This window comes from Barbatula barbatula, assembly GCF_947034865.1.
Source record: "Barbatula barbatula genome assembly, chromosome: 7".
In the NCBI taxonomy this organism is placed as follows: domain Eukaryota; kingdom Metazoa; phylum Chordata; class Actinopteri; order Cypriniformes; family Nemacheilidae; genus Barbatula; species Barbatula barbatula.
The window spans coordinates 7924143-7951805 of NC_136770.1; the positions used below are offsets into that span (position 1 = coordinate 7924143).

General features: G+C 38.6%; 1 protein-coding gene across 1 annotated transcript; it reads right to left on the reverse strand.

Annotated features, from left to right (window-relative positions):
* Positions 1 to 65: 65 nt before the first annotated feature.
* spega (striated muscle enriched protein kinase a) lies at positions 66 to 27663 on the reverse strand (the record flags this gene model as incomplete). Its single annotated transcript, XM_079460069.1, has 41 exons — positions 66 to 956; positions 1092 to 1241; positions 2640 to 2715; positions 2819 to 3042; positions 3137 to 3376; positions 3954 to 4533; positions 4657 to 4821; positions 4964 to 5086; positions 5427 to 5594; positions 5680 to 5796; positions 5877 to 5975; positions 6654 to 8811; positions 8891 to 8959; positions 9043 to 9085; positions 9178 to 9330; positions 9470 to 9496; positions 9574 to 9746; positions 9838 to 9915; positions 10002 to 10059; positions 10147 to 10347; positions 10447 to 10552; positions 11621 to 11789; positions 11876 to 11988; positions 12132 to 12304; positions 12387 to 12510; positions 12590 to 12796; positions 12915 to 13019; positions 13096 to 13215; positions 13319 to 13548; positions 13634 to 13823; positions 13916 to 14074; positions 14316 to 14576; positions 14998 to 15173; positions 15272 to 15360; positions 15460 to 15632; positions 18653 to 18838; positions 19211 to 19357; positions 19546 to 20558; positions 21267 to 21483; positions 21700 to 21804; positions 27345 to 27663. The coding sequence occupies 41 exons, from the start codon at positions 27661 to 27663 to the stop codon at positions 719 to 721; spliced, it is 9522 nt and encodes a 3173-aa protein (XP_079316195.1). The 3' UTR covers positions 66 to 718.

The window sequence follows — 27663 nt, forward strand, 5'->3', positions numbered from 1 at the left end:
AAAACTCTTTTTTTCTGTACTGCATTATTTTAAACGGCTAAAAGAATAATTCCAAGTATATATTTATCAATTTATTTGCTTTTCCATTTTATCACATTACCCATACCCACTCATTACAAAAGAACAAAATGAGGTTTACACAGCAATAGTTAAATAACTTACAAAGAGGGGACAACCAACTATTAAACATCTTGGTATCCTAGTATGTAAAAGCATTACCGTACACCCGAATGAAGCTTAACACCGTATCACGTTTCTTACACTAAATATTTAATACATTCACAAATCAGGCATTTGACACTGCAGACATGATGCAAGTGCATTTTAAGGATTCTCTAGAAAAAACTTTGTTTAATAAATTAGGAAAAACTATTCAGCATCATAGACATACTAGTTCTTAAAATGTCTACCTAGTTCTTATGTATTCAAGTTTGTTAAAATATATAATTTATACAAATGCAAACAAATGCAGTAGCAACCTACATATCGTATAAACAACAATATACACAATCTGATACATTCATTGAAATAAAACAGTATTGCTCTTCATGCAATATGTCATCACCTTGAAACAACAGGTAAATAAACATATCAACAGCACTAAAACAGTGTTTTGTGATATGGTCCAAGACCTTCCCCAACATTCAGTTCCCACACAGCATATCTGTTCTAAAGTTACATTTCAAGCATCATGCAGGATGCTGGACAAGTCCATGTGTTACGAACTGACAGGTGAGCTTGGCGTGATAGACGAGGCTGGAGATGGAGGGCCACTTTGGTAGGCTCTCAGGAGAACCTTGTGTTGTGTAGCTGACTCTGCACGTCTGCGCTGGTGTTCGCCCAGGAATTCCTTGAGGCGTGTGGTAGCGAAAGTCAAGGTCTGACGACGCAGCTTCATCAGATAGGAGTCCTGAAGCCATGCGTGATTCAAGCAGTCCTTAATGGTTGGTCGGGACCTTTAGAAAATAACATATTACTGTTTATATTTTACTTCATATTATGCAGTAATATTCATCGATTCTCTATACTCTTCTATACTACTATAAGCTCTATACAACTTAGAAGCAAAATTAAAAAGAGAAAGCCTTTACCATGGATATCCATTCAGTGTCTTCTTCAGGAACGTAGAGGCACTTTGGGACACATTTGGGTAGAGCTTCGTTGAGTCAAATTTTGCAGCAAGGATTTTGGCTTCAGTCTGTCTCGGGTCATTCTCGTGGTAAGGAAGTCTACCACTCAGCCTTAAAAACGAACAACTTAAAATTAAACTTCAAATATATCAAATTAAATAGAATAAAACATTATATTGCTAGAGTACAAACATGTGTTACTCACGAACTCTCTGAAATTAAAATGTTTTTGCATCTTATAACAAGTTCACTATTTCACATTCTTCTATTTGCATAACATCCTGTAGCTCAATGGTTAGAGCATGGTACTAGCAATGCGAAGGTTGTGGGTTCAATCCCAAAGGATTGTACATAGAAATGTATAGTATAATGCAATGTAAGTCGCTTAAGCATCTGCCAGATGCGTAAATGTAAATCATTAAAAAAATATATTGCCCCATTGTGGAGATTTTAGCGGCATCTAGTAGTGAGGTTGCGAATTGCAACCAATGGCTGAACAAAGCCATTTCATAAGGAAAGCCAAAGGGTTTTGGTAGCCATAACGGGTTCTCCAAAACCCCATTCACCACAGAAAGTTTTCTCAAAATTGCCAGAGTGCTTTCTGTGTGAACGCAAACGCATCCCGGATATATCCGAAAGTGATTCTCTAACTCCACCCCTCTATTTTGAAGCACCTCTCACAGGACAAAAGTGTTCACTTCTTCGCCGAAGGAATAAAGGTATTTACGAAATGCGCTCTGTAGAGTAGTTTGTCCGATTAGGGGTAATGTAGAAACAACAAATGGCGAATTCCATGCAAGGGGACCCATGGTGTGTGTAAATAGAAATAGCCCCTTCTAAGGTCATTAAAACATAACGCTTCATTATGTTAGGTCTTTATACACCTCTGAAGACAAAGTAATGTATATTATATTGCATTTGTGTCAATAGATTGATCTATGACTGAAAAATAAGTATAGTATTTAGTATGTTTTTTGGTTATGTACAGTATAAATGAGGCATTGATATTGCGCTTTATGTGTATTGCTGTACACCCCAAGCGCTTTTCAATCATATGAGGGGGTCTCTCCTCAACCACTACCAGTGTCCAGCATCCACCTGGATGATGCTACGGCAGCCACAGTACAACGGTGCCAGTGTGCTCACCACATCAGCTATGGGTGGAGAGGAGAGAAAGAGCCAATTCAGAGGGTGGGGACTTTAATGAGTCCATGATTGACAATGGCCAGTGGAGGGAATCTGGCCAGGAAAGTGTCATAAACCTTGTTTGATTATTTTATATGACGTACAGTGTCTTCATAGCCAGTATGCTAACAAAGTATACACAAAATGCCGCCTGTTGAGTCATTGACTGACTGGGGAACAAGAAGGTCGACCTAGCAGGAATGTGTATATTGCTTTAATGCAATAATATTATGTTGCTGTTAACATATATACAGTATGAGTCAATAATATAAACACTAAAAAATACTTTCAAGTGTTGTAAATTCCTTTATAGACTGGACTTACATGATGTAGGAAAGAATTCCCAAGCTCCAGATTTCTGCTGGGGGTCCTACTACATCTCCTTTCAGCAGTTCTGGAGCTTGAGAAAAGCGTGAAAAGAGACATTATTATAAATGTCTGATTTTGAAATCGTAATATGAATAACAACAAAGGACAGGACATGTAAATCTGACTGTACATACCCATGTACTCCAGAGTCCCAAGATCCCTGCTGTATCTTTGGAGAGAAAGAGGGTTAAAGCTTTGAGCACTGCCTAAATCTATGATCTTAATCCCGCTGAGGTTTGTGACCATGATGTTGTCTGGTTTAATGTCTAAATGAAGAATCCGGTGGTTGTGGAGGTATTCCAAACCCTGAAGAATCTGGACGATGAAGCCCACTATATCATCTTCAGAATAACGGAACCTGCAGGAAAAAAGTCTCATCTCAAGAAGCCAAACGTAATTTTCACAGCCAAATTACAAGAATCTCACTGACAACTAGGTTCACACATACACACCTGTCAGTGAGGCTGTAAAGGATCTCTTTGCCTGTGCAGAACTCTGTTATGAGCACAAGGTATCGAGGTGTGACATAAGCTTCATGTAGGGTCATGATTGTCTCACTGTGGAGAGACTTCAGTATCTCATACTCTCGGACAACGGTATGCTTGTTCTCCTGATCATAGGGAACTATCTTAGCCATGAACATATTCCCTGTTGCGTTTTCTCTGCAGTCTCTTATCACTCCAAACCGACCTCTGTAATAAAGACATATCATGGTGATTTGCATGATGTATAAAAAACTATTCAGGACTACTTAAAGGGGTCTTTATGACACAGCAAAAACGAATAATAACGTTTGTTTTAGATGTAATGCAATGTGCACACACGATTTAAGGTTCAAAAATGTTGTATTTTCCAAATACTGTGCATGTTTGAATCTCCTCTATGCCCCCCCTCTCTGAAACAGGCAGATTTTTTGCAAAGCTCAACGCTCTGAAATGCATGGTGTGCTATGATTGGCCAGTTAACCAGTGCGTAGTGATTGGTCAAATACTGCAAAGTGTAATGGAAATGTAACGCTTCTTACCGTATTTGGAACATCAGGTTCCAAAGCAATTGTACTGACAGGTACGCCCACCTAACTTGCGTAAACATTTGGGCGGTCTTAGTCAAATCATACCACGAACTCACGTAGATTTGTGAAGGTGTGGTTACACGAGGCGTTTCAGGCAGGTCTGAATAAATGTTTGCGTCTCTAATACATGCACGGGCAACTTATAACACACCAAAGACACAGAAAAACACGTATTCTTTAAACAAAAAAATTCACACCTGGCTTTCTCATCCAAAAAGATATATGGTTTTTGAGGTACGGCTTGCTTCAAACTGATCCCAGTTTTGGTGGAGGGCACCACACGCCCTTCAAGTGTTTCGGTTGTAGGTGAGTTTGCCCTCTGTCTTACTGGACTAATATCCACAGGTGGAGAGACAGGGTTGGTCGTGACCCAAGCTGTTGTGGTCGGACAAAATGTAGGGACAGGGGAACATGGAGCTCCCACTGAGGGTGGAGCTGTGTATGGCCTTGGAGACACAGTCTGCGTTTGGGTTAAAGGGGGAACCACATTAATAGGACTTGTTGGTTTTATGAAAACAAGAGGAGGGAGGGATTTTGGGGGGATGAAGTAAGAAACAGGGACTTTGGGTGTGATATCAGGCTGTATTCCCTTTGAGGTGGGCAATATGCTTGCAGAATTAGTTTCAGATGTTACAGGGGGTAAGGCTGGTTTTGTTTTTAAGGTCAGGCCTACAGAGGTATGAGAAGCGATAGAGGAAGGAGTCACGGTGGATGTGACAACAGGGCAGGAAGTGGAGGTAGGTGTCATCCCTGTGGGAGGCTGAGAGGGTTGTGCCACTGCAGAACAACAGAAATTCCCCTTTAGCTATTCCAGGAAATACTGGAGCTTATTAAAATATTCAGAATCTTTTAACAAAAACACAATTACTAATCAGTACAAATGCAGGGATTGCTCTGTACCTTCAATGTCAATGCCCACTGGCTCTGATATGTTACTGTATGGGCTTTGACCAGCTTTATTAACACACGCCGCACGGAATCGAATGATAGAACCAGAGGGAAGATCGGTGGCATTGTAGAAACAATCAGTCAGCCCTGTTGCTACAATCAACCATTTTGCATCACCTGTAGATGAAAAAAGCACTGTTTTAAATGACCGCATGCAATAAATGACTGAACAAAATCAACATTAGTGAATACATTTTTGAGAAATAATATCAATATTATTTATTATATTAGTACAAATCATAAAAAACACTCTTCCTACCCTCAGATTTCCTCTCAAGGGTGTATGTACAAGGGGCTTTGGTGTCTGAAGGTTTCCATAGCACAAGAGCAGTATTATTGTATATCTGTGGAATCTCCGGGGTTCCCGGGCGTTTCGGCAGACCTTGACATATTACATATAAACAAAACCTGTATATAAGAACATAGCTTGCAAGTTTACCATATCGTCGCAGTCCTTCCGAAACCGTTGATGTTCAAATTCAATGTTTTATAGGAAATTAAATAAACACTGTACTTTTAAAAGTATTATATGATATGATTCAGATATTTGCAAAAGGCAGTGATACACATAAAGGGTGACTAATTACAGTGATTTATGGTGAAATAATCAAAATCACGAAATATGGAGATACAAGTTTCAGAGGGACAGCAGACAAAATGAAAGAATATCTAAACATTTGTTCATTAATGCTAAACTTAATGGTAAAAAAAACGGAATTTACAGGCAAAAGATAGAACGCATGAAGTAAATGAGGAGCCCAGGTTATTGGTGGCTAAACATTCATAGAGTCCAGCATCCGTCTTAGAAGTCTTCATGATCATCAGGAGTTGTCTTCCATCAGGGCAGGCTATTAAACTAATCCTGTTGCTAATCTCCAAAGGTTTCTTATCTATAGGCACAGGAGAACGGGTAAATCAATGTGGCATGTAACAGTTTTCACATTGAAGAAAAATTACATCATTCTGTAAAAACACCTTTCATCCACGCTATTTTTGGCTCAGGGCTACCAGCTGGAAGACAAAAAAGTGTGACAGGATCTCCTTCAAGAAGAATATTGTCCTTAAGTCTGATATGGAAAACTGGAGGGAAGTCTGTAAAATATGGATAAACTGTTGCCGATCAAAGAATTTACATTAAAGAAGCATAAATTAACTTAAAGGTTTTGTCTCACCTTCTTTTGCAGTTGAAGGAGTGTTTGATTTGGATCTGTCTCGCTTGCTTCGAGACAAACCCCATCTGTCCCACCTAGACCTGCGGTCACTTTCAGGAGCTGTCAGTAAAAATCAGACATTTGAATTATATTAATCATGTAACAATGTTTTAAGATTTAATATGCTGCCTAAGGCTGTGTTCACACATCTCTTCTTTTTTGAAGCTGCATGGTTCTTTTTTTTTACATTTGAATCCTATCGAGTAAACTTGTTTTCAAAAAAAAGTCCTGAGCGCCTAAGTGCCTTTTTCTGCGGCTCAGATTCTGAAAAATAAACACCCTACGTCAAGCACCTTTATCACAGCTAACCAATGCCAGAGACCTGTTGTTTCCAGGACAACATGCGAGGAACAGGATTAGTCCAACAGGCGTTTCGGACAGAGATTTATATAAATGTAAGTTTAATTTTCAATAACTTTTGATTGCATTCCTAGCGAGAAATTAGTATTGTAGTTTTTAATTGTGATTAGTTATTTCAATCATGCTCTCTGTTTATAATGCAAATTGAATTCCATTACGCAGTCTATGGAGCGTGTCTCTCTGAGCTGCCCTCTTGCACAAATGCCTCTGCCTCTGAACTCTGCTTGCTGCTATTTGTAACCACATTGCTGCAAGCTCATATTCAAAAAAAAGTGTGAACACGGTCTAAGACAACATATTTTAACTATAGTAACAACTATTATATTTGTGCTGGATGACAAATAAATTGAATAGCATAAACATGTCGAGTTTACATACTCTGAGCGGATTGTAAAGATTCCAATGATTCTTTGGACTTTGTAGCAACAGTTTGTGAGCCAAGCTGGTTCTCTGGAATGTCAACGTTCTTGTGAATGAGTCCATCTGACTGAGTGTGGCGATGACGGGAGAACAACAGTGTTTTCTTTCCTTCAATTTTGGTTTCCTTTTCTCCAGGCCTGTCCTCAGACTGACTTCGTTTTCTTATTGAAAACCTATGTCCCTTTGCCTCTATCTTTCTCTGCATTGCCAGAACTGGTGAATCGTTGAATTCTTTGACGTCTTGCTTCTCCTCTTTACGAGTTTCGGCAGATTCAGCATTGGGGTTCGTTTCCTTTGATTCTTTTCTATCTTTTGTCTTATGTACTCTATCAGATATATCTGAGATCCTAGTTTCAATCTTACGTCTCATTGCAAGGACAGGTGACTCACCAACCTTACTACTATCCTTTGTAAGACTTCCTGAAAGTTCTTTGTTTGTGTCTTTGGTGCTTTCTGTGGTAACATTTTTATCTAGGGACTTGCTATGACCCAAGGCCCAAGTCACTCGACGCTTGGAAGCTGCAGAATCTGAGAACTCCTCTTTTTTATCTCTTGATTGTGCTTTCTTTGAACGCATAGAAAACCTTCCGATAATTCCGAACCCGGACTCTCTTTCCACCTCTCTGAGGTCTTGGACAGACTTGGACTTATGCTGTAGTCCTCTAGGCACCAATTCCAATGGTGCACCTACAGGACCAGGCCGATAAACGTCTTCACCTGGCTTTCGAGGGAAAACTGGTGACTTTTCTTCAGATTTGGTCCTTGTGAGTCGCTTAAGGCCACGTGTCAAAGATGATTCTCTCTTTTTAAACATTGCCTCAAATACTTCCTCCGAATCGATATTTTTTATATCGGTTCTAAGAGTTGGTTGGGATACAGAGGAGGTAGATGCCACTTTTGCAAAAACAGCTGGATGTTCTGTGGTAAGTTTGTCATGTGGTAGTAGATCAAGTGGTGATTCAATACCTTCATTATTCTCCCCTGATAGGTTGTCTTGAGAGTATGTGTGTTCCTTAATTTTCTCCGTGTCATCTGATTTAGGTACATTGTGAAAAGTGGTGATACTTTGGATATCTGTAATAGCCTTTTCCTCAATCTTAGGTTTGTCATCTACTTCAGATGTTCCTGGTTTAACGTCAGGCAGCAGGTCAGCCACGATTTGATCTGTGACTGCAGATGTGTCATTGTGTTTATTGCGATCATCAGCAGAAATGAAAGGAATCTCTAACGGAGCTCCGGATCGCCTGTGCAATGAAATCTTGTCTGAGTAGTCTTCATGACTAAAAGAAGCACTCTTCTTGAATGCAGTCATTTTCAAACAAAGTTCCTCAGAGCTGTCAGTGGAGGATGCTCGAGAAAGTCCCGAAGAACTCGACCTGGCACGTCTCAAGTTTTTATCCAAAGAGTTAGCCCCATCACCAACACCCAGTGTCTCCAGCAGGGGGCCACGAAGGCCACTCATGTTCTTGTCGACAGATCCTCCCCTTAGTAGCCTCTGCCTCAAAAGCTCTAGTTTCAAAGCATAATCTTCCTTGCTTAGCTTGCTAGTCTTTGGACTGTTGCTTCTGTTTGGAAGCTCCATGGAAACAGCCTTTTTCATGTTCTTTTGGTTGTCATCCGCAGTTTCCTTTAAATCCTCAAATTCTGGTGTGATGTGCAGGAGAAGCGCGCTGTCAGCAGAACTTCCTCTTCGCATCATCGCTCTTCTGGACTTGCCTGTTAACTTTTGATCTTCTAAACTGGAACCCTTTTGCTGGAATTCCATAGAGTTGTCAGCATACTCTGCAATCTGCAGTTGGCTATCATCCTTATGTCCATCGGATGACTGGCCCTCTATGTTCTCCAACTGATGATAGAACTCATTGGTTCCTCCACTAACACTATCATCAACCTCATGGATCTCAGTCAGAGACATCCGGGAACCAGAGAACATCATTGTGAGTGGCATAGGGATGAATGGAAGCTCATTAATGTCCTCATCAGACGACGATGATGGAGGTGACGAGCCCTCTTTATGGTTTCTAGGGACGGCAAGGGACACGTGGGTTGAGGAGTCATCCAGTAGTTCTGGAATGGACCTCATCACCATTTTGGACTTATATCTGATAAGTGAACACTGTGACAGAAAAAGCCAACATAGTTAAGAAACGGAAAGTGAATGAATATATTTTTCAAAAAATGATTTTATGGCTTACCTGCCATTTCCGTCTGGCTAGCACTTGTTTATGTAATGTTGTATTGATGTTCTTTCCGGTTGTCAGGGCCTAGGGCGCAAAACACAATGATGCTCTCAACAAACTAAATACAAACTACATTTTTAAGTCACTATTTACATAAAAGATCTTACTTTGAACCAGGAGTGACGTAGACATCCTGTGGTGTCAGGTCTCCTACACATAGATGAACATAGAATTTAAGAACCCCATTATATAATTTACAACAGAGTTACGCATTTATATAAAAATGTCCAGTAAGCACTTACAGTCTGCCTGCTACAAGGAGTTTTATAATAAATCCTTTTGCTTCTCTGCAAAGGTCTTTGAACATTCTCTCCTCAAATGCAATATTATAGTTCCTGATGTTCAGCAGAGTGTCACGGTCATTTTCCCCAGCAAATGGAGAAACTCCAGTTAAGCTTTAAATGATACAGACATGGTACGGTTTGACCGAGGTGTAGTGTTCAGATATTAAGATTAAATACGATAAATAATAAATGAATGCAAGACAAATTTACATGAATGCAAATGATATCAATCATGAGTAGCTATACATACCATAAATAAGTAATTACCCCTACTGGCCTGTGGAGAAAAGAACCATTTAGAATGAAAGTTTATTACATATGTACCATAGGTGAGGTCATGTTTAGGTTTTTTACCAGATGTCTGTAGATTTCGAGATGGGTGATTGATTTACAATCTCAGGTGCAATAAATTCCGGTGTGCCGTATTTGCAGTACAGTTCTTCATTTGGTGTGATTTTCACAGCGTTGCCAAAATCACAAATACGAATATTGTCATTTCTTCGGTCGGCCATGAGGATGTTTTCAGGCTGTAATACAAACATTTATAATTATTGACCTCTGAAAGGAAAAAGTCATTTGTAAAGCATTCACTACACAGTACACAGTTTTAAACTCAACCTTAATATCCAGGTGAATTATGTTATTTTGGTGAAGATAGCTGATACCCGTAAGAAGCTGCTGTATGATAGACCGAATCTACATAGAACACAAACAATGTAATTATATGGTTTAATATATATAAGTTGTCAGTTAAAGCTAATAAATCTACTGGATATACTAACCTCAGATTCCATAATAGATACTCTTTTAGTTATTCTTTCCAAAAGTTGTTCATAACATCTATATAATCGTTTAAGAAAAATGATGCAAAACAGCCTACTAAAATATTAGTTAAGATGATGAAATTATATCTGAGGAAAAGGATACAGTTCAGTAATGATGACTAATACATGCTTTTTTTCAAATGCATCGTGGAAGTAGACAATGTTCTCATGGTCTAACTCTGACAGAAGGGCCATCTCTCTTAGGGCGAAACTCTTTCTTTTTACTCGCGCAGAGATGAACTTTGCTGCATAATCCATTTTGTCTTTTTTCTGTGTCACTTTCTTGACATGTGAAAAAGCCCCCCTGTGAACAACAACACAATTACAGGCCTTTAAGATTATTCTGTAAACTACGCATAATAATACAATAAATATTAGGAGTTCTTCTGGCGTGACATTTGACCTGCCAATTTCTTTGTGTATGTCATAATAATCAGTCAGCCTGCGCATCCTCCGTAGAATTGTGCCTTTATCTTCTATTGGCTCTTCATCTTCTTCCACATTTTTGCCTGTGAAATTATATATTATATATTAAAGAGATAGTTCACCCAAAAGTGGAAATTCTGTCATGAATTACTCACTCTCTAATTGTTCCAAACTTGTATACATTTATTTGTTTGGTTGAACACAGAAAAAGATATTTGGACGAATGCTTGTTACCAAAGTTCTTGGACCCAATTGACTACCATAGTAGGAAAATTGACAATGGTAGTCAAAAATGCCCCAGAACTGTTTACTGTCCTACGTTCTTCAAAATATTTTCTTTTGTGTTCAACAGAACAAAAAGAAATTATAAAGCAATCGTTCCCATGGTAATCAGTGGGGTCCAAGAACTCTTTGGTTAAAAGTATTCTTCCAAATATATTTCTGTGTTCATCAAAGAAACATATACAGATTTAAAACAGATCGAAGGTAAGGAAATGATGACAGAATTAAAAATTTGGGGCAGACTGTCTCTTTAAGCAAGGTTGTGGAACAATAATGCATTGATTATTTAAGTGATAATGTACAAAGTTAATTTCGTTATTGTATACATGTTTGAGGAATGTTTTATACATATTTACAATATGGCACAGCCTTAACCTTCAGTTTCCATTAATATTACAGGATATAAATATTTTATATTTATATATATATATATATATATAATATTTTAAATTCATTACAATATGTAATACCATGTACACAGCGAGAGAAGAGAAAATTAACAATGGGAAATTTGGAAAAAACTTCTGCTAACAAATAAATGTAAGTGGGTTTAATAAATAATTAATACATTTTTATACAAAATAAATAGTGGCTTGGTCGGTGAGTTATTGTGATTAAACTAAGGCTTAGTTTCAGTCCTTAAATTTGACATGCAGTAGCTAGAAAATGATTCCAAGAGTGTCAGTGTTTATGCATTCAGCACTAGGACAATACAATTTCAATGATTTACTGTTTGACATTTTACTGTTTTTTAAATGTTACATGGTTAAGGTGAGTCATTGAATAATTTACTCAACTGATACTGAAAAAATCTATTGTTCCACATAATACAGTGCTTAAGTCATCCTCATTGAATGTGTTTAACTCACCAGTGTGGACAGTAAGTTCAGCCTTACAAGACACTGACCCAGCCAAGTTCTTAGCAGTGCAAGTGTAAACCCCTAAATGCTCAAGCTGAGCTTTGTGAATCACCAGGGAGCTCTCTCTGTCATCATACACAAAGGTAAAAAGGCTGCTCTCTGCAAGAACAATACTGTCCTGCAATGTAAACAATTTCATCTAAGATAGCATCACATTTTTTGTGAGATTGACAATTGACAAATTAATCCATAGACATTACATACCTTATACCATAGGATATCAGGCTCAGGTTTTCCATCTACAATTACGATGAAACGAGCAGTTTCCCCCAAACACACATCCAAGTCCTCCATGATGATCTCAAACACAGGGGGCACTAAAACGGACGAAAACCCTCAATAAAACAGATCAAGCTAAACTGAAAATTATTTCATTATTTACTTTCAGATTAAAGTGTTTGGGCCACACTACTGCTTTTCAACTGCACTGTATGATAAATGAAAGGAAATGAACGTTCACCTGCCATTACCAGCTGTAGAGTACAGAGATCACTGCCATACTGATTATTTGCCATGAATATGAGTTGGCCTACATCTGTGCTCTTTACTTTGGCAATATGAAGGGCATGCTGGTCATCATCAGGCATGGTCATCTCTAATACACCGGGTCTATTGATCATTGCCACTCCCCTCCTGATAAACAATAGCTTTCTCAATATTCACAAAACACATTGTATAGTGTAGTTTGAATGCTTATGTTTCATTTGGCACCAACCTTTTCCATGTGGGTGTTGCTTGGACATGGTCGAGGGTAACTGCGATGGTGACTGGCTGGTTCTCAACTACATAGACAGTGTCAGGCTTGTCCAAGATGATTGGAGCTTTGCATAAATACTGTCCTGTAATACGGAAATATTATTGAATAAATAACTGAATTCAGAAAGTTTACGTCATTCATTCAAGCAGAAGTCTTTATACCTTTGTCAATAAGCTGAACCAGGTCAGTAGGCTGTGAGGGTTTGCTGAATGCCTTTCCAGTGGTACTGAGGACCCTGAAAGAATAACGCAATCCTTTTCTAAGTGAAGTGACCATGTAAGAGGTGTCTCTTAGACTTGAGGCGATCGTCATCCATTGAATGGAACCCAGAGTTTGTTGTTGAACAGCGTACATAAGGGAATCAGGATCTAAAATCAGTGGAGGACGTAAAAACTGTATTTAATCAACAAACACTTCACAATTAAAACCATGATGGAATTTTAAGGGTCTACAATGGCGAGCCTGGAAAAGGAAAGACAAATCTACCGATAGATGAGTCTAGGTTTTTTGGTCTTTTCCAGCTCAGTGAGATTGTTCTCCCAGTTACAGATTCAATTACCGGAGGACCATCTGGTGGTTCGGGGAGGATGTCTGTCAAAAGACTACAATGTTAGTCGAGTGGACAATTCGGTCTCTTGTTAAATTAGTACAGGAAGCTGAAACTTACCTGCCACATATAAATGAGCATAGCAGGCAGCTTTGCCCACTTTATTGGAAATGACACATTTATACACACCACTGTGGCCATGACACACAGAGCGAATAACCAGACTGTGGACATCCCTGTCTAGAGGAGGTACATGGTAGGTTAAGCATGAGAAAGGTTAAGAATTTTTTGTGTGTGTTGTTGTTTGATTAAAATGTATTTTAAATGTTTTTTGAAGACTTACACTGTGTCATCTTCCTGTCTTCAGTGCACTCTATCTTCTTGCTGTTATGGTACCAGGTGATGGCAGGGTATGGTAGGCCAGTAACTCTACACTTCAGTACTGCCTCTTTCCCTTCGATGACCTCCTGGTCACCGAGCGGCTTTATAAAGTCTGGCATTGCCCTGCGTTCCACCTCACCCTCAAACGCTTCAGGCTCCTCAGGAATTGATGGCATCTTTTCTAATCTTGACCTATGCCAAGCAAAAAAAAACTTTTAAGAAAGTGAAGTATGAAAAGAAAGCACATAGTCGCTTGAAATAAAGTTTGTAGTCTTACATATGTGTAGTTATGGCCGGCCGTGATTCCTGTACTACGAGTTCAGCCAAGCTCTCTGCTTTTCCATGAATATTCCGAGCAATTGCTGTGTAAAACCCCTCGTTCTCCTGGGTAACGTGAGTGATGAGCAGTGAGTGTCGTCCTTTCTCTTTGAGAATGCGAATGTTATCAGTCTCCACCACAGGTTTTTCTGAAACACAACATTGGGATATTGAATCAACTTGCCAATGCCTCTGTAGCTTTAATTCCATATCAATAGTTCTATGGCTAACTCTTTTTTACCAGAATGTGTCCAGGTAACTTTAGGAGAAGGAGTTCCGCTAACTTTGCAATCAAATCGTGCAGACCGGCCCTCAATGACCTCCTGTACTTGTAGTTTCCATGTGAACAGTGGCTCCTTAGATGGGATCACCAGAAGATTAGCAGTGCACATTAGCTCCTCTGTTCCATACAAACAGGAAAATGAAGAACAGTTGTTAATAATAATATTGATTCATTAGTAGTATTTTGTATAGCTATAATTAAATCTTAAAGATATTTATGTACCATTTAGAAAACATATTAGAGACTATATTGGTTGTATTTTGTTCAAACGTTTGTGTAGCAATAAAGAACTTGAACAGAAAGTTCTTGAACCAGAATTGTTTACGTCATCCAAAGAGGTCTATAGCATCTACTGTACCTTTTGCTGAACTTAGTTTGCAGGTGTAGGTTCCACTGTCATCTTCATGCACAGATTTAAGTAGCAGACGACATCGGTGTCCATTAAACTGCATCTTACAGTCAAATAGTGCTGGCTGTATCAGCTTCTCATTAGCCAGCCAATCAACATCCACATCCTGTGGCCCAGCCATGTAACACTCAAACAAGGCAATCTCTCCTGCCTCGACCCTGACATCCTGCACTGGCCTGGTAATTGTCAGACATGGTTCAGCAGGGGCGTCTATGGAGAACAACAATTTCCATTTATGTGCACCATGGAACGTTCATGCACTGTCTGTGTGTAATGCAAAGATTTGGTACAGTTGAGATCCAAATGTTGAGACCACAGCAAAGATCTATAACCTTCTACATTTAAGGTCATCAATCAAATGTAAGTACATTTATGACACTTACTACACTAGCATTTTCTGTCTTTATTTTCAATTTGAATTCATGTTTTTAGTGCCTATTTAGTGTCTCTTCTTATATTATTTGCTCTAGACAATAATCTGTGTGTGTCTGTTGCAGCCTACAACCAAGTATTAGAACTACACTGACAACAATTGATCCAACTTGATCCTTAAAACAGTCCATTCATTACAATCACCAGTTTATCATTTTCACCAATGGTCTCCTGAACCCTGTACGTTGTGTCTACTAACCTTTCACTTCCAGTCTGCATTTGGTCTGTTCACTGCCATATTTGTTGCTTATCTTGCATGAATAAACTCCAGCATCTGACTTCTGTGCAGATTTAATTTTCACCTCACATTTCCCATCATCCATTTCACAGACATCATGTTGACCATCTGCTTTGACTGGCACTCTGTCTCTAAACCTGAAAATGTGATGGAATAATCTTTTGAAACCCACAATTTAACAGCGTATTATGTCCTTTACTGTTCCAATAAACACAAGTGTTAAAAATAACATTACCATTGGACAACTGGTTTAGGCTGCCCAGATACTTGAACGCACAATATGGTATCACATCCTTCAGTCAGAACTTGGTCAGATAGAGCAATCTAATAAAGATCAATATAATAGATTTTTTATTTTTTTAAATAGACAAAGTAATATAAAATCTCTTTCCATTATAACAGTAGAAAGAAAACTTAAATCACCTTAAATGATGGAGTTTCTTTAAAAGGAGACTTGTCAGTTCTGCTAGGTTGAATTCTATTCATTCCAAACTTCATCTCCTCCTCCACGGGACTCATAAACTCTTCATCAGAGGGTGTCGGACTTATACTCGCCCCCGTAGGCAAACTCAATTTCCCACGCACCTGTACTGGGTCTAACACGGAACAAAACAAATCTGCTAAGCTGCCATTATGTCAATTAAAATGATCATCAGAATAATAGATGCTTTGGAACTAAATGTCAGCAATATAATTCCACCCACTCCGGACTTTCAGAGTCTTATTTTTTACATCGGTGTTGCCATGGCAGCGTATTGCTTGACAACAGCATATCACAGAATCTTGTGTGCTGAATAAAAGAGATTGTTGAGTGAGAATTCTAACTGACCACAGCTGGAGAGATAATAGATTCATTTTGTTTTCCACTTACAGTATTAAAGGCAGTGTCCCCATTACAGAACACTGAGGATTAATGGAAATGCCAGGAACATTTCTGATATGTGAACCTGAAAGTACAACAGGTTTGTTTGGTCTTGAATGACAATATTACATGCAGAATACATGTTAATATTATATTTATTAGAAATAGTGGAACTCACGCTGACGGATAAAGACAGATAAAAGAAATGAAAATGAACATTTTTTTATTATTTATCTCACTCTCTTGGCATTTCAAACCTGTTTGACATTCTTTATTTTGCAGAACACAAAAGAAGATATTTTGAAGAAAGTTTGTAACCGAACAACGCCAGCACCCATTGACTTCTATTGTATTGACACAATACCAATGCAAGTGAATGGGTGCCTGTTAACAACAATCTTTTGTGTGTTTTGCGGAAGAAAGAAAGTCATACAGCTTTAAAATGAGAAGAGGGCGAGTAAATGTTGACAGATATTTTTGGTGAACCATCACTAAGCCAAAACATAAATAAATGTCAAGTAATGTAAATATGTATAGTACAAAGAGAAAATTGAGAATTGTGCCATCTGAGTATTACCACTTCTGTAGAGGAAAACAAACCTCCATTAAGATGTTTAAGATAAAAATCTGGCTGGTGCTTTCTAAGCTGTCAGCAGTGCTTCCTCGCTCGCTTTATGCCTTCAAGTTGCACTTAGCCAGCTGGTATTGACAGTATGTAAACTTGGAGTGAGTCAACCCCTAGCTCACTGCAAACTCTTCTGCATCACTGACCTCACATTCTGTTCTCTTAACACTTTCTATCACTACTTTATTCCTTAGCTCTTTCTTATCTTATTTCTGCATTTAAGGACTTATCATTATTTGCCAGTAAAGTGTGAATGAATATGTTACACATCTTATTGACAACATAAGAACAATGACACCACAACATGCGATTTATAGGACTTTGAACCCAACTGAAAATTGTGTAAATAAAAAATGTGATCTACATTCATTTCTTGTCTTAACCATTTAACTCACTGGTTTCCATGTCAGAAAAGTCTAGCTTTTAATATCTCATTAAAACCACATTAATTCATAATGAAATTAAACGTGCCACAATAGTTTCAAAGAACAAGAGACACTATAAATACACAGTGTACTTTGTGGCCTAATAAGGAAACACAGGCTAAGCTTCTTCACTAACCGAAGATAGCAAATGCAGGAGGAGTAGCTGCAGACAGTAATGTGGCAATCTTAGGTTGGTGAAAAGCATTTCCAATCAGGGCTATATGTACCCGAGTGGGTACAGGTTTTGTTGGGGTACTAGAATAAACTAAGGGGGAAGAAATCTTTGTTAAACTTATAAAATCACGAATGAAAAATAAAATGAGGGCAAAAATTGTATTATTGCAAAACCATAAGCGCATCATCCATCATCATTGAAATGTGACATTGTTTGTGTTTTATATTTGATGTGAGTATTATGTTTGATGTAAATTATGACGTTTCCGTTTAATCCGTGTGTAACATCAGGTATGTGTCGCCACATTCACAAGTTATAAAGAATAAAGAAGAAGAAGATAATCTTCCCAAGGAAAGCAATACCATCTCTGAAGTTATCACTCAAAGCGGCCCATCTGGCACCAACAACGATGTCAGGCCTGAAGTCGCTTAAATTGCCATGCATCTTCTATTTAATGGTTAGTCTAAATTTCAGCACACCCTTCTGCTCATGGCCAAATGCCTAAAGGCACTGAATATGCATTAACAAGTAACTGAGGTGTTTATAATGAAGTGCCTGCTGATTGTATATCTGTTGTTATTGGTGTTGGTGTGGGATTACATAATAGGACAGAAGCAGCCTAATGCTGCCTTCATGTGAATCTGGAAAACTCTTGCCATCCAGTAGGGAACTCACGTAGTAGTTCACAGATATGGTAATAGTATGGTAAAATTTAAGTAGCATAAACCTAACAAAATCTAGCAAAATAGATTCGTCAATAATTTATTTACGCTACGTTAGCAACACCAAAGTCATGGGTTCCTTCCCAGGGGATTGCATATAGTCAGAAGCAAATGTATAGTACATTGCAATGTAAGATGCTTTGGATAAAAGACGCTTGTGTGTCTCTCTCTCTCTCTTCCGATGAGCATGCGTGCAGATTAAATTTCTTATGTCTGTCTTTATTATAGGTCTGTAGTCTTTCTGCAAGTCTCCACAAAGTAAATAAATCCCCTATAAAAGTCATTTACAGAGCCCTGTTTATTGTGCACTATAGAAAAGTGTTTTGTGTCCACTGACAAATTTAAAAGACATGGACAAATTTGGGGGACAAAGACACAGACGTTCAGCGTATGCCTTCTTCAGTGTGTTTAGCCATTTGGTTACTGCTTCCAAGTCTACATCATCTTTATTATCTACACCTTTGTATCCCAATTCATTTATATACACCACTCCTCAACATATCCCACTTAAATAACATACATAGACATCTAAGTTCACGTCTCCAATCAGCACAATCGTCACTGCACATTACCAATGCTGTATCTACTCCAACCTTCACAATGAACGAACATCAAATAACAATACATTATAATGATAGATACAGTATATAACCTCCACCTTAACAATACTATACACCTTAACACAAAAGAGAAAAATTATGGAATAATCCTTAATACGTTTGCATCTCTGTAAGTGCGAAATAATTTTGTATAAAGAATTGTCAAAATTAAAGAATAGTGGTAAATCGTAAAACAACCTGACTTTACCTGACTTGACAAAGAGTGAGGCTGTGCTGGATGCCTCCCCCATTGTATTGGTTGCCATGATGGTGTAACTCCCGGCATCATTAGGTTCCATCTGCGTAATCTTGAGAGAATGTTTCCCCCTTTCCGCTGTCACCGTATGATTTGTACTGTCCTTTATCTCTCCTGTGTTCCCCTTTCTCCATGTAACTGCAGAAAAGTACATAAACAGTAAACCATTGAACTCAATTTAACTAAAATTAAAGTAGGTTTCTTTAGGACTGGATACAGTGGTGCTGTGACCCAGGTGGTGAGTGTAACAGAGGTCAGCTATCGTGTAAACATCAATAACCGATCTCAAGAGGTGGTGCAGTACACACACAAACACAAGAGGATGTGCCTTTTGTCTCCTTGTGCCCAACTCTCATGCCAGACCAATTCTCTTCTGTTATGATAATGTTTATTTATGTTATGATACTATGAATATGTAAATGCAGTAAGATCAAATAACATTTTGAAAGAACCAAATGACAAGCCAATTTAATAATAGCTATAATCTGGGAGGGGTGTGAGATGTCTTGCCTTCAGGGACAGGGTTTCCACTGATGACGCACTGAAGTATCACCTCTGATCCAACAGCTGCTACAACATCTTTAAGAGGAAGCTTAAAAACAGGGTCCTCTGATGGGTCTTCCTCTGCAGAATTGAAAGAATCATCTGACGAATTCCCTGTGGTGACAAAAGACAAAGTGACCAAAGTTAATGCAATGAGTGCATTACAACCTTACTATGTCTAGTCATCTGTTAATGGGTGATTTTATTTTAAACATTGTGTTGGATCTTTTTAGTTATAAAGACAACAAGAAAAAAACACTACACCGTTTCTGATGTTTAAGGAAGTTCTGATGTTTTCTCACCTTTATCATTCGATACTGGGTGACTGTAATACATTTTTCTTCTATATTTTGTCCTTCCTTCAACTTTATCCTCAAAGTTAGCTTTCTTTTGGTCACTTTCTGTTTTGTCTTCCTCCACAGGCTTATGTTCAACCACAATAGTCGGTATGGTCACTTTAGGGACAGACGATAAGTCATTTTTCTCATCTCTTTTCTGACTTGACTTTAGGAGGGTGGAGGATGAACCAAACAGCCTTGGAGGTTTTAGGGGTGCTTGCACCGAACTCTCTTGGAGCACCGACTGGGCAGATGATTTTTCTACTGTTGTTTCTGGTAAAGCATTTTTCTTTGGCACCCTTGGTGAACACCGTCCAGGAATTTTGTTGAAAGTGACCCTTTCACTGATGACTACACCATCTAACAACTGGCTGGACTTGGAACTTTTCCCCCTCTGGTTCCTTCCAGGTTTCTTTGACTCCTGTTCCAGTTGTTGTGAACATTCCTTGTTTTGCAAAGATGACACTTCAGTTTTTTCTAAATCATTGGAATTTGTGTCTTTATTCTCTCTGGTGTCTTCCATCTTTTGGCTCACCTGGGCTTGAACTGCCTCAATGCTTCCAGTAGACTGCTTGTCAGTGTGGGAGAGCTGCTCCATTGAAAATGCTTTCTTGATGTTGGTCTTTCCAACAAGTTTCTTTATTCTGGAAAGCTCTTCTGAAAATTTACACTGAAAGTTCTGGACTTTTTGTACATAGCTCGACTGTTCCTCAAGAGAGGATGCTTTCTGCTTGAATAAAGACCTCTTGAGTGCTACATCACAGTTGGAGTTGTCTCTTGGCCTCCCTGCTTTACTCCCTGCATCCTCAGAATCCCAGGATGATGCTCGATTGAAACCCCACGGGTGTCTTGAAGACACTTTTGGTATGTCAATGCTGTGTCTTTTTTCTTCAAAAGCTTGCACTTTGTCAAAGATTTTGGAACTTGCCCGTGACGGTTTTGAAGTTTGAGGGGAAGATGCATCTTGAGAACCACCGCTTCGGGGTGAAGGAGAGGATTTTAAGGGTAATGTGGTTTTAACAGAGCGCTCAACTCTGCTAACTGCAGTTTTAGTGCCATTGTGGGCAGTTGTCGGACCTGTGGTTAGATCTACATGACTTTGGTCTTTTTGGAATGGATGGGTTTGAACAAGTCGTGAAGCTTTTCCTGTCATAAATTCCAATTGGGCCCTGAAATGAGGTGATTGTGGGAAATGTTATGACAACGAAAACTGAAAAAGAAAGATGTGTGCATTCTGTGCTTTTGACTGAAAACTTGCATTCCAAAAAAGGGTCATGCTGAAACATGTCAAATGACAACAATCAGTTTTCAAAAAGTGATGCCATGGCACACAGACATGCAAATGGTTTATGGGAAAAAGCACTGCAAACACCATCACAGTAACTATGACGGTCGAAGTGGAGTCAAAGAAAAGTAAGAATCAAAGAAAACAAATGACCTGGATGACTACGACATGCTACAACAAATAAAGAATACGGCAATGGAAATGATGTAAAATATATAACTTATCAAATTGAATATAATAATTTGTTTCATGCCCCTCAAATTCAACTTGTTTTATGCCTTCCCATATCTAATGTGTCAGTGTTCACTCTTGAACACTGTAAATGGAAAACGTCCTTCTTCGATAAAGGCTGAAAACACTACCATAGTAGTCGCTGGCTAAAGACATACTCTCCTCTGACCCCACTGCCGGGTAGTACACACTTATTTGTGAGGCCCTCACAAGAGCCTCCACCCCCAGGTGTCTGACCGGAGGGCTCTCAACACACCCAGCATTTGTTGGCCTGCCAGGAGGCAGGGGATCCTGAAGACCAGGAGCTCTGCAGCCCAGTGTGCGCATCTCCCTCTCCACAACTAGACCGTGACATGGGATATGGGAAACCATTGTCCCTCCACTGCCTGAAAATATATTGTATTATGTTGATTTATTAGATTGACAAAGCTTTATTATAATTCTATTATGCATTAATTAATTCCACGTTTTGAGGGACAGTTACCAATCCAAATTGTAGTTTATTTTACAGAAAGAGTTTTTCATTGCAAAAGAGGAATTTAACAAAGAAATCAAGGATAGAAATTGAGGTTACACATGTCTTAAGGGAGAAAAGTTCTTACTTGTGGGTTGACTGTCAACTGCTTGCCCTCTGGGAGATACAGAATGTTTCTTTGTTTCCACGGAGACCTGAGGTTCCCCACTCTCATCCTCTGTGTTGTCAGAGTCTACAAGAAGAACGAAGGAGGCGTTTTGACACATTTTGGTATGACTTTGAAAGGCAAGACAATAGAAGAGGATTTCAGATGTGTAACTTTAAAAAAATGGATGGAGCAAGCTATGTATCCCGATTTTTTTTAATCGTTTGCAGGCACAATACTGAACAACATTGAGATTATGGATTGGGAGGCTGGGGTCCAAGATAGGGGTGTGTCCAAAACATTCGAAAGCCACTGCCAAACTGAATAAAACACAGTACTAATGAGTGTATTATGACACACTAGGTGCAAAATGTCCTTTTAAATGTACGTGTATTTATATAAAATGCACGTCAAAGCTCCAGATTAAATCCTGCATTGTACATTGTCACACATACTCATCCAAGAGCCCATTAAAGAAAAGAGGTGTATAACAGATGTATAACAGCAGTTACCATTGCTTTGCTTTCTGCACAAGCGAAAAACTTCACTTCCATAACGGCAGCAAGCAGAGGTGGACAAGAGAAGACTGTTACTATAGAAACCAATGTCTGCAGACTCATGTGTGGGAGTACATATCTAACACACACACACGCTTACAGGCTACATTTCAAAACATCATCCTAGGACAGTCTTACAATCTTTTAAACACTCAGCTTCTTACTCCTTCTGAACGTTTGATGTCAACATTTAAAGGACTTCATATAGAAATATATTGTAAATCGTTTTCAAGCTTATTTAACCATTCAAGCAAAGTTATTGTACAATTACACATAAATAAAAATAATTTAACGTAGTTTGGACGATTTTATTTTGTTTTTTGACATTCTACAGTTTTGTTGAAAGCACAACACACCATGAGTGAATCTCCCAAACGTCCAGCTAGAATGTCCAGCTCTCTGGAAAGACAAAGAATAAACGTTAGGCACAAAAGGCTGGCCGTTAATTTTTGGGGTGTGCTAAAACTTTTAAATCCTGCTTATCAGGGTCATGCCCAGATAAAGTCATTCCGGTTTATCATATCAAAATATGATGTTAACACAATCAAATTAAACAGAATCCTAAATACTAAAATGATGACTTGTGTGTTCTCTTTCATAACCCTTATTTTGACCTGCAGCTTTTTAAAAGCACCCCCACATTGCTACCAAGGCAACTGACTAATGCACTTGTTCCTGTAGGCACACAGGATTCTTCTGTTTCCTAAGTGTTAAAAAAACGTTGTTTATCACCTATCATTTTTTTCTCTTATTACATAATGAACGAATAAAGGACATTTTGAATATATCTTATAATGAAACAACAGCTTGTCCTCTGACTGCCCTAGACATCAGGTGCTTACTTCCACATCCAGTGTGTTTATTGTTTTGTTAAACGCTGGTTGAAACATTAAATAAGGGACCAGAACTAAACAACTGTACCGTTTGTACAAGCATGTTAGTTACTTCATGAGGGTAATTTATAACAAAAGGTTGAAGGTCCCTGTAGCATACGGTGTGTATAGTTTAAGGCATTCTAACGTATATGACGCTTAGACTCACCTGGAATCTTTTCTTTGACCAAATTTTCTTCATGGCCCCAGATGAACTTAATCTCCCTTACAAAGTAAACAACACGGCCACCTGCCTGTGTTTCTGCATGGAATATCACAGTCTATTTCTAACCTAACTCCTTGTTATCAGTGAGTCCTGTGTGTACTCCGAATATTAATTTGTTGTCATTTCCAAACGAAAGATTTTACATATCCACAATTAATAAAAAAGCAATAAAAATATTATAAACATCTACTAAAGATGTAACAAGACTTCAGATAAAAAAAATCACAATTCCTCATGTAAACAATAGAATCCAACCAGCTTTGGTGCCGTGCAAACGCTCTTTAAGGACCAATACCAAACAGGAATCCATGTGATAAGATATTCCAAAGCACAGCAGGACGTGGAAACACCTACTTGCATCTCCTCTGGATATAAAGAAACGGGGGAGTGGTGGTGTAGAGGAGAGAGAATGAAGAGGAAAACAAAGCGACTAGCGACAGTCAATAATAGAGGCAAAGCTAAGTGCAACAAAGCTGCTGCTTTAGCTCCTTGGCTCTCTCTCTCTCTCACTCTTTTGCTCTTCGTTCATCCCCCTTTTGCTTTCCTCTGAGCTGTCCTCTCTTCCTTTGTCTCTGGTGCGGGTGTTAAGAGCGGAACTATTGCTCTCAGCGAAACAGCATCAATGTTATATTCAGTCAGGCTGTGGTGACGTCACGCTACTCCCAGGTCGATACTGCTGCTGCCAGGATCGGAAAGCTCACAGGGAGAGTGCTAACTTCTCTTGCTAGAATGGCCTTAAATCACCTCATTCTGGTACTCTGGCATGCTTGTTTTTGACATGTTGTGTACTGCATGGACTGTACTATGTTTAAGTGTCAAACATACATAATTGGATTAATTATTTTCTTACACAAGCGTACCTCCAAACAAAAAAACTGTTTAGGGAAGCTCTAGGGCTGCTTTAAACTTGCTATTACACGGGAGCTTATTCTCTTCTTTCTGGGAAGAAAAAATTCATCTGCGGTCCAAGTTCGAAAGCCCACTGTCAATTATTTAATTGAATCCATCCTTTTGGGGACTCCATTTGATTTACATAGAGAAGCACCTACCTTTTAGAATATTATAGTCCCTTCCCTACATAATTCTCAAGAATTTACAGTTTAGTTTGATGATGTACTAATATTCAGTACATCAGATCACGTGGGTTGACCACCCAAACGCAAAAAGTTTCCAAAATTCACTACATTTAAATGTTTATTCTCTTAGATTTACATTGACATATCCTTCTGTATTTTTAATGAATAGACTTATTGACAAATCTGCTCAAATTAAACTATTTCTAAACGATCACTGAAGCATCAGCACAACTATTTTGAAACTGTAAGATAATATATAGTAGCTTATGTGAATAAGGTTGAAGAGCTGTCCCAAACTGCTACAAAAATGTTTGAATTGCCATTAAAGAGATGGCCATCACGCCCACCCCAGAGCTAACAACAGCCGCCATCGTGTCCACCCTGGAGTCAGCATCTGCCGCTGTAACTCTCGGGCTTGTGACAGCCACCGGCACCACCAGAGTTATCCACCACCCTGATGCAATGATCCGCCACTGCATGTACACACATTAGGACAGTTTTACTCCATTTTCCCTTACTGTGATTCCCTGTTAACATGAAGCTTTGTCTATGACACACTGTGATTAGGTTTACACTGTCAATACAGACCAGTGGGTCACTGTCCCTGCATGATGTGTCAGTCCTTGGCAAAAATGAAATGCTGCCCAAAAAACACTATTATAAATAATATACTGTATATAATAAATACATTTGTAATAAAATGTTGTGTTGCACATTGTATTGGTGTAGACTATAGAGATGTCACATGCCTAATTGGGACACACTAGTTTTGAATAGTATTGAGGATCGATAGTGTGCAAACTGGGATGCAGAAGATGATTTTTGTTTGACTTTTTGTCAAACAATTTAATTTTGGTTTTCAATTTATGTGGTTGTTTTATGTAACTTAAGTGTCGTTAAAAACTACTGCCTGCTATAGAACTTTGCAGTTTTGGTATAACAAAATCGGTAGGAAAAAAATGACAAAGATAAATCATACAGTAATGGTTTTAGCATTTTAAATATCCAAATCTAGAAACTCACATCTTTCATTATTTCCCTAAGAAGCAACACTTGCCTTGCCCACAGATCTCAAACTCTTGTCTTATCATTCTAATGTTCTCATTCCTGGCCTATCCTGCGACCCAAAAATAAAGCTTACAGATTCCTCCATACGTGACAAGTTGTGTTTTTCTTCTATTGGATTATACCTCAGATACTCACTGATGTTGTTGCGAGAATGCAGAGGTTTATGTTGGGTGCACCCGTAGTAGACCACAGTGAGAGCCTGCCTTTTACTAAAAACCAAAGATACCCTGGAGATTTAACATGCACTAAAGAAGCAAATTCAAGTTTTGGCAAAGATCACCTATTAAAATATATATATACATATATATTCCTAAAAGACTTTATATATTAAAAAGTGTAGTCGATGTAATCAGAGTGCTCCTGTTTTACCTGTTTCCTCAAAAACTTTTAAAGTTACAAATTCCATATAAAAGAGGAGTACACAAATTCTATAATAAATATGATGTTGCAGCCATGCAGTGCATGCACAAAGCTAGAGGACTATTTAATTAAATACATAATATAAAAATTCTTGCAGGACATCTGCTTTTTATTCATCTTTAGAAATCTGTCTATAAAACTAAAAGACATTCTTTATTAGCTGTAATACAAAGTCAATGTTCAGTTTATAGTTTACCACCATGCCAGGAATTTCTCCACTTTGAGTTTCATTAAGAAACATTTCATTCACAAATGGCAAATATATTCCTCACAGAATCAATACAGACAGTTTAGTATTACTTTTATAACCCCACTCGTTTTTGTTGTCACTGATACACGACTCAATAATAACAGAGGCAGCAGTTTAACACAGCCACATCTATAATTGTGGATGATGTCTAGCAGAGTAACAGTAAAGCTGTAACTGGAGATCTGGCACATTCCAGACTGTAAATACCCAGAGACACAGCGAGGGGGAAAAGAGAGAGAAACAGTGGGTGTGGAGAACAGGACGAGAGACAGAGTGCCTTAAAGAGAAAGAGTGAGAGAGGTGCTGAGTGTTCTGACAGCTGAAGACCCTGCATAGTCATAGCTAAAGATTGGCATGCAGAGCTGAGTGTGTGTTCCAGGCGGTATGGCTCTCATGTATTTTGGACACAGAACAGTAACGCCTCACAAAAGCAGCAAGAAATCTGCATAGGCCTTGGGGAAAAATGACTTGCATTTGGACACAGCGAAAACAAGTCAACACAATCTCCCTTCATAATTTAGAAAGAATACAAAACAGCCTTACAGTTTATGCCCATTACATGGGTGGGTGGGACTTCAACAGTTAAAAGTTACTAAAAAGCTTGTGTTCTTCTTCATTATACATATGCAAAAAACTAAAGAGAAGCTTCTGTCTGATTTGCAAGACTAAAAACTACAGCAATTCATGTCACAGAGTATATACACTTATTTGCGGATGATTGTTTGCTTTCAGAAATAATTTGCAATCATTTTCCTAAAATTATGTGTACTTTCTTGAGGAGTGAAATATGACAAAGTACCCAACGTTAAAGGGATACTCCACCCAAAAGTGAAATTTGTCATAATTTACAAATGTTAGCAACAGACATATATGGAACATCGTTGGCAAAATTATTGTATCCTTTTTTGTTTCGTTAACACAAAATAAGATTTTTTTCTAGGGTACCTTAGGCAACCATTTAAATTTTTCCTTTGGAAGTCAATGATTTCCCGGAACATTTTTCCAAATATCGTTCTGCGTGTTCAACAGAACAAAGATATTTATGCATGTTTGGAACCACTTGGAGGGAGCAAATGAAGACAGAATTTTCATTTTAATGTTATACTTAATCTTTTTTCATTTCACTTAGTCTCAAAGTACTATAGTGTTGCATCTTACCTTCTCCAAGGTCAAGCACAGCAAGGACAGCACTGGTTCTTGCCTCACCCAGGTGATTAACAGCCACACAGGTGTAAAGACCCCCATGAACCTGCTGACAGTCTCGTATCCACAGACCTCCATAATCCTGATCATCTGATATCAGAGGTTCATCATTTCTATACCAATGCAGTGTGGGTCTCGGGTAGCCTCCCACAGCCACCCTCAAACGGACATCACACCCGGCAGCAACAGCAGCCTTCCTCAGCTTTCGGAGGAACACGGGGGGAGCCTGGACTGGGGACTGTTCCGTCAAATTTTGTTGGGTTGAGGGAATCAT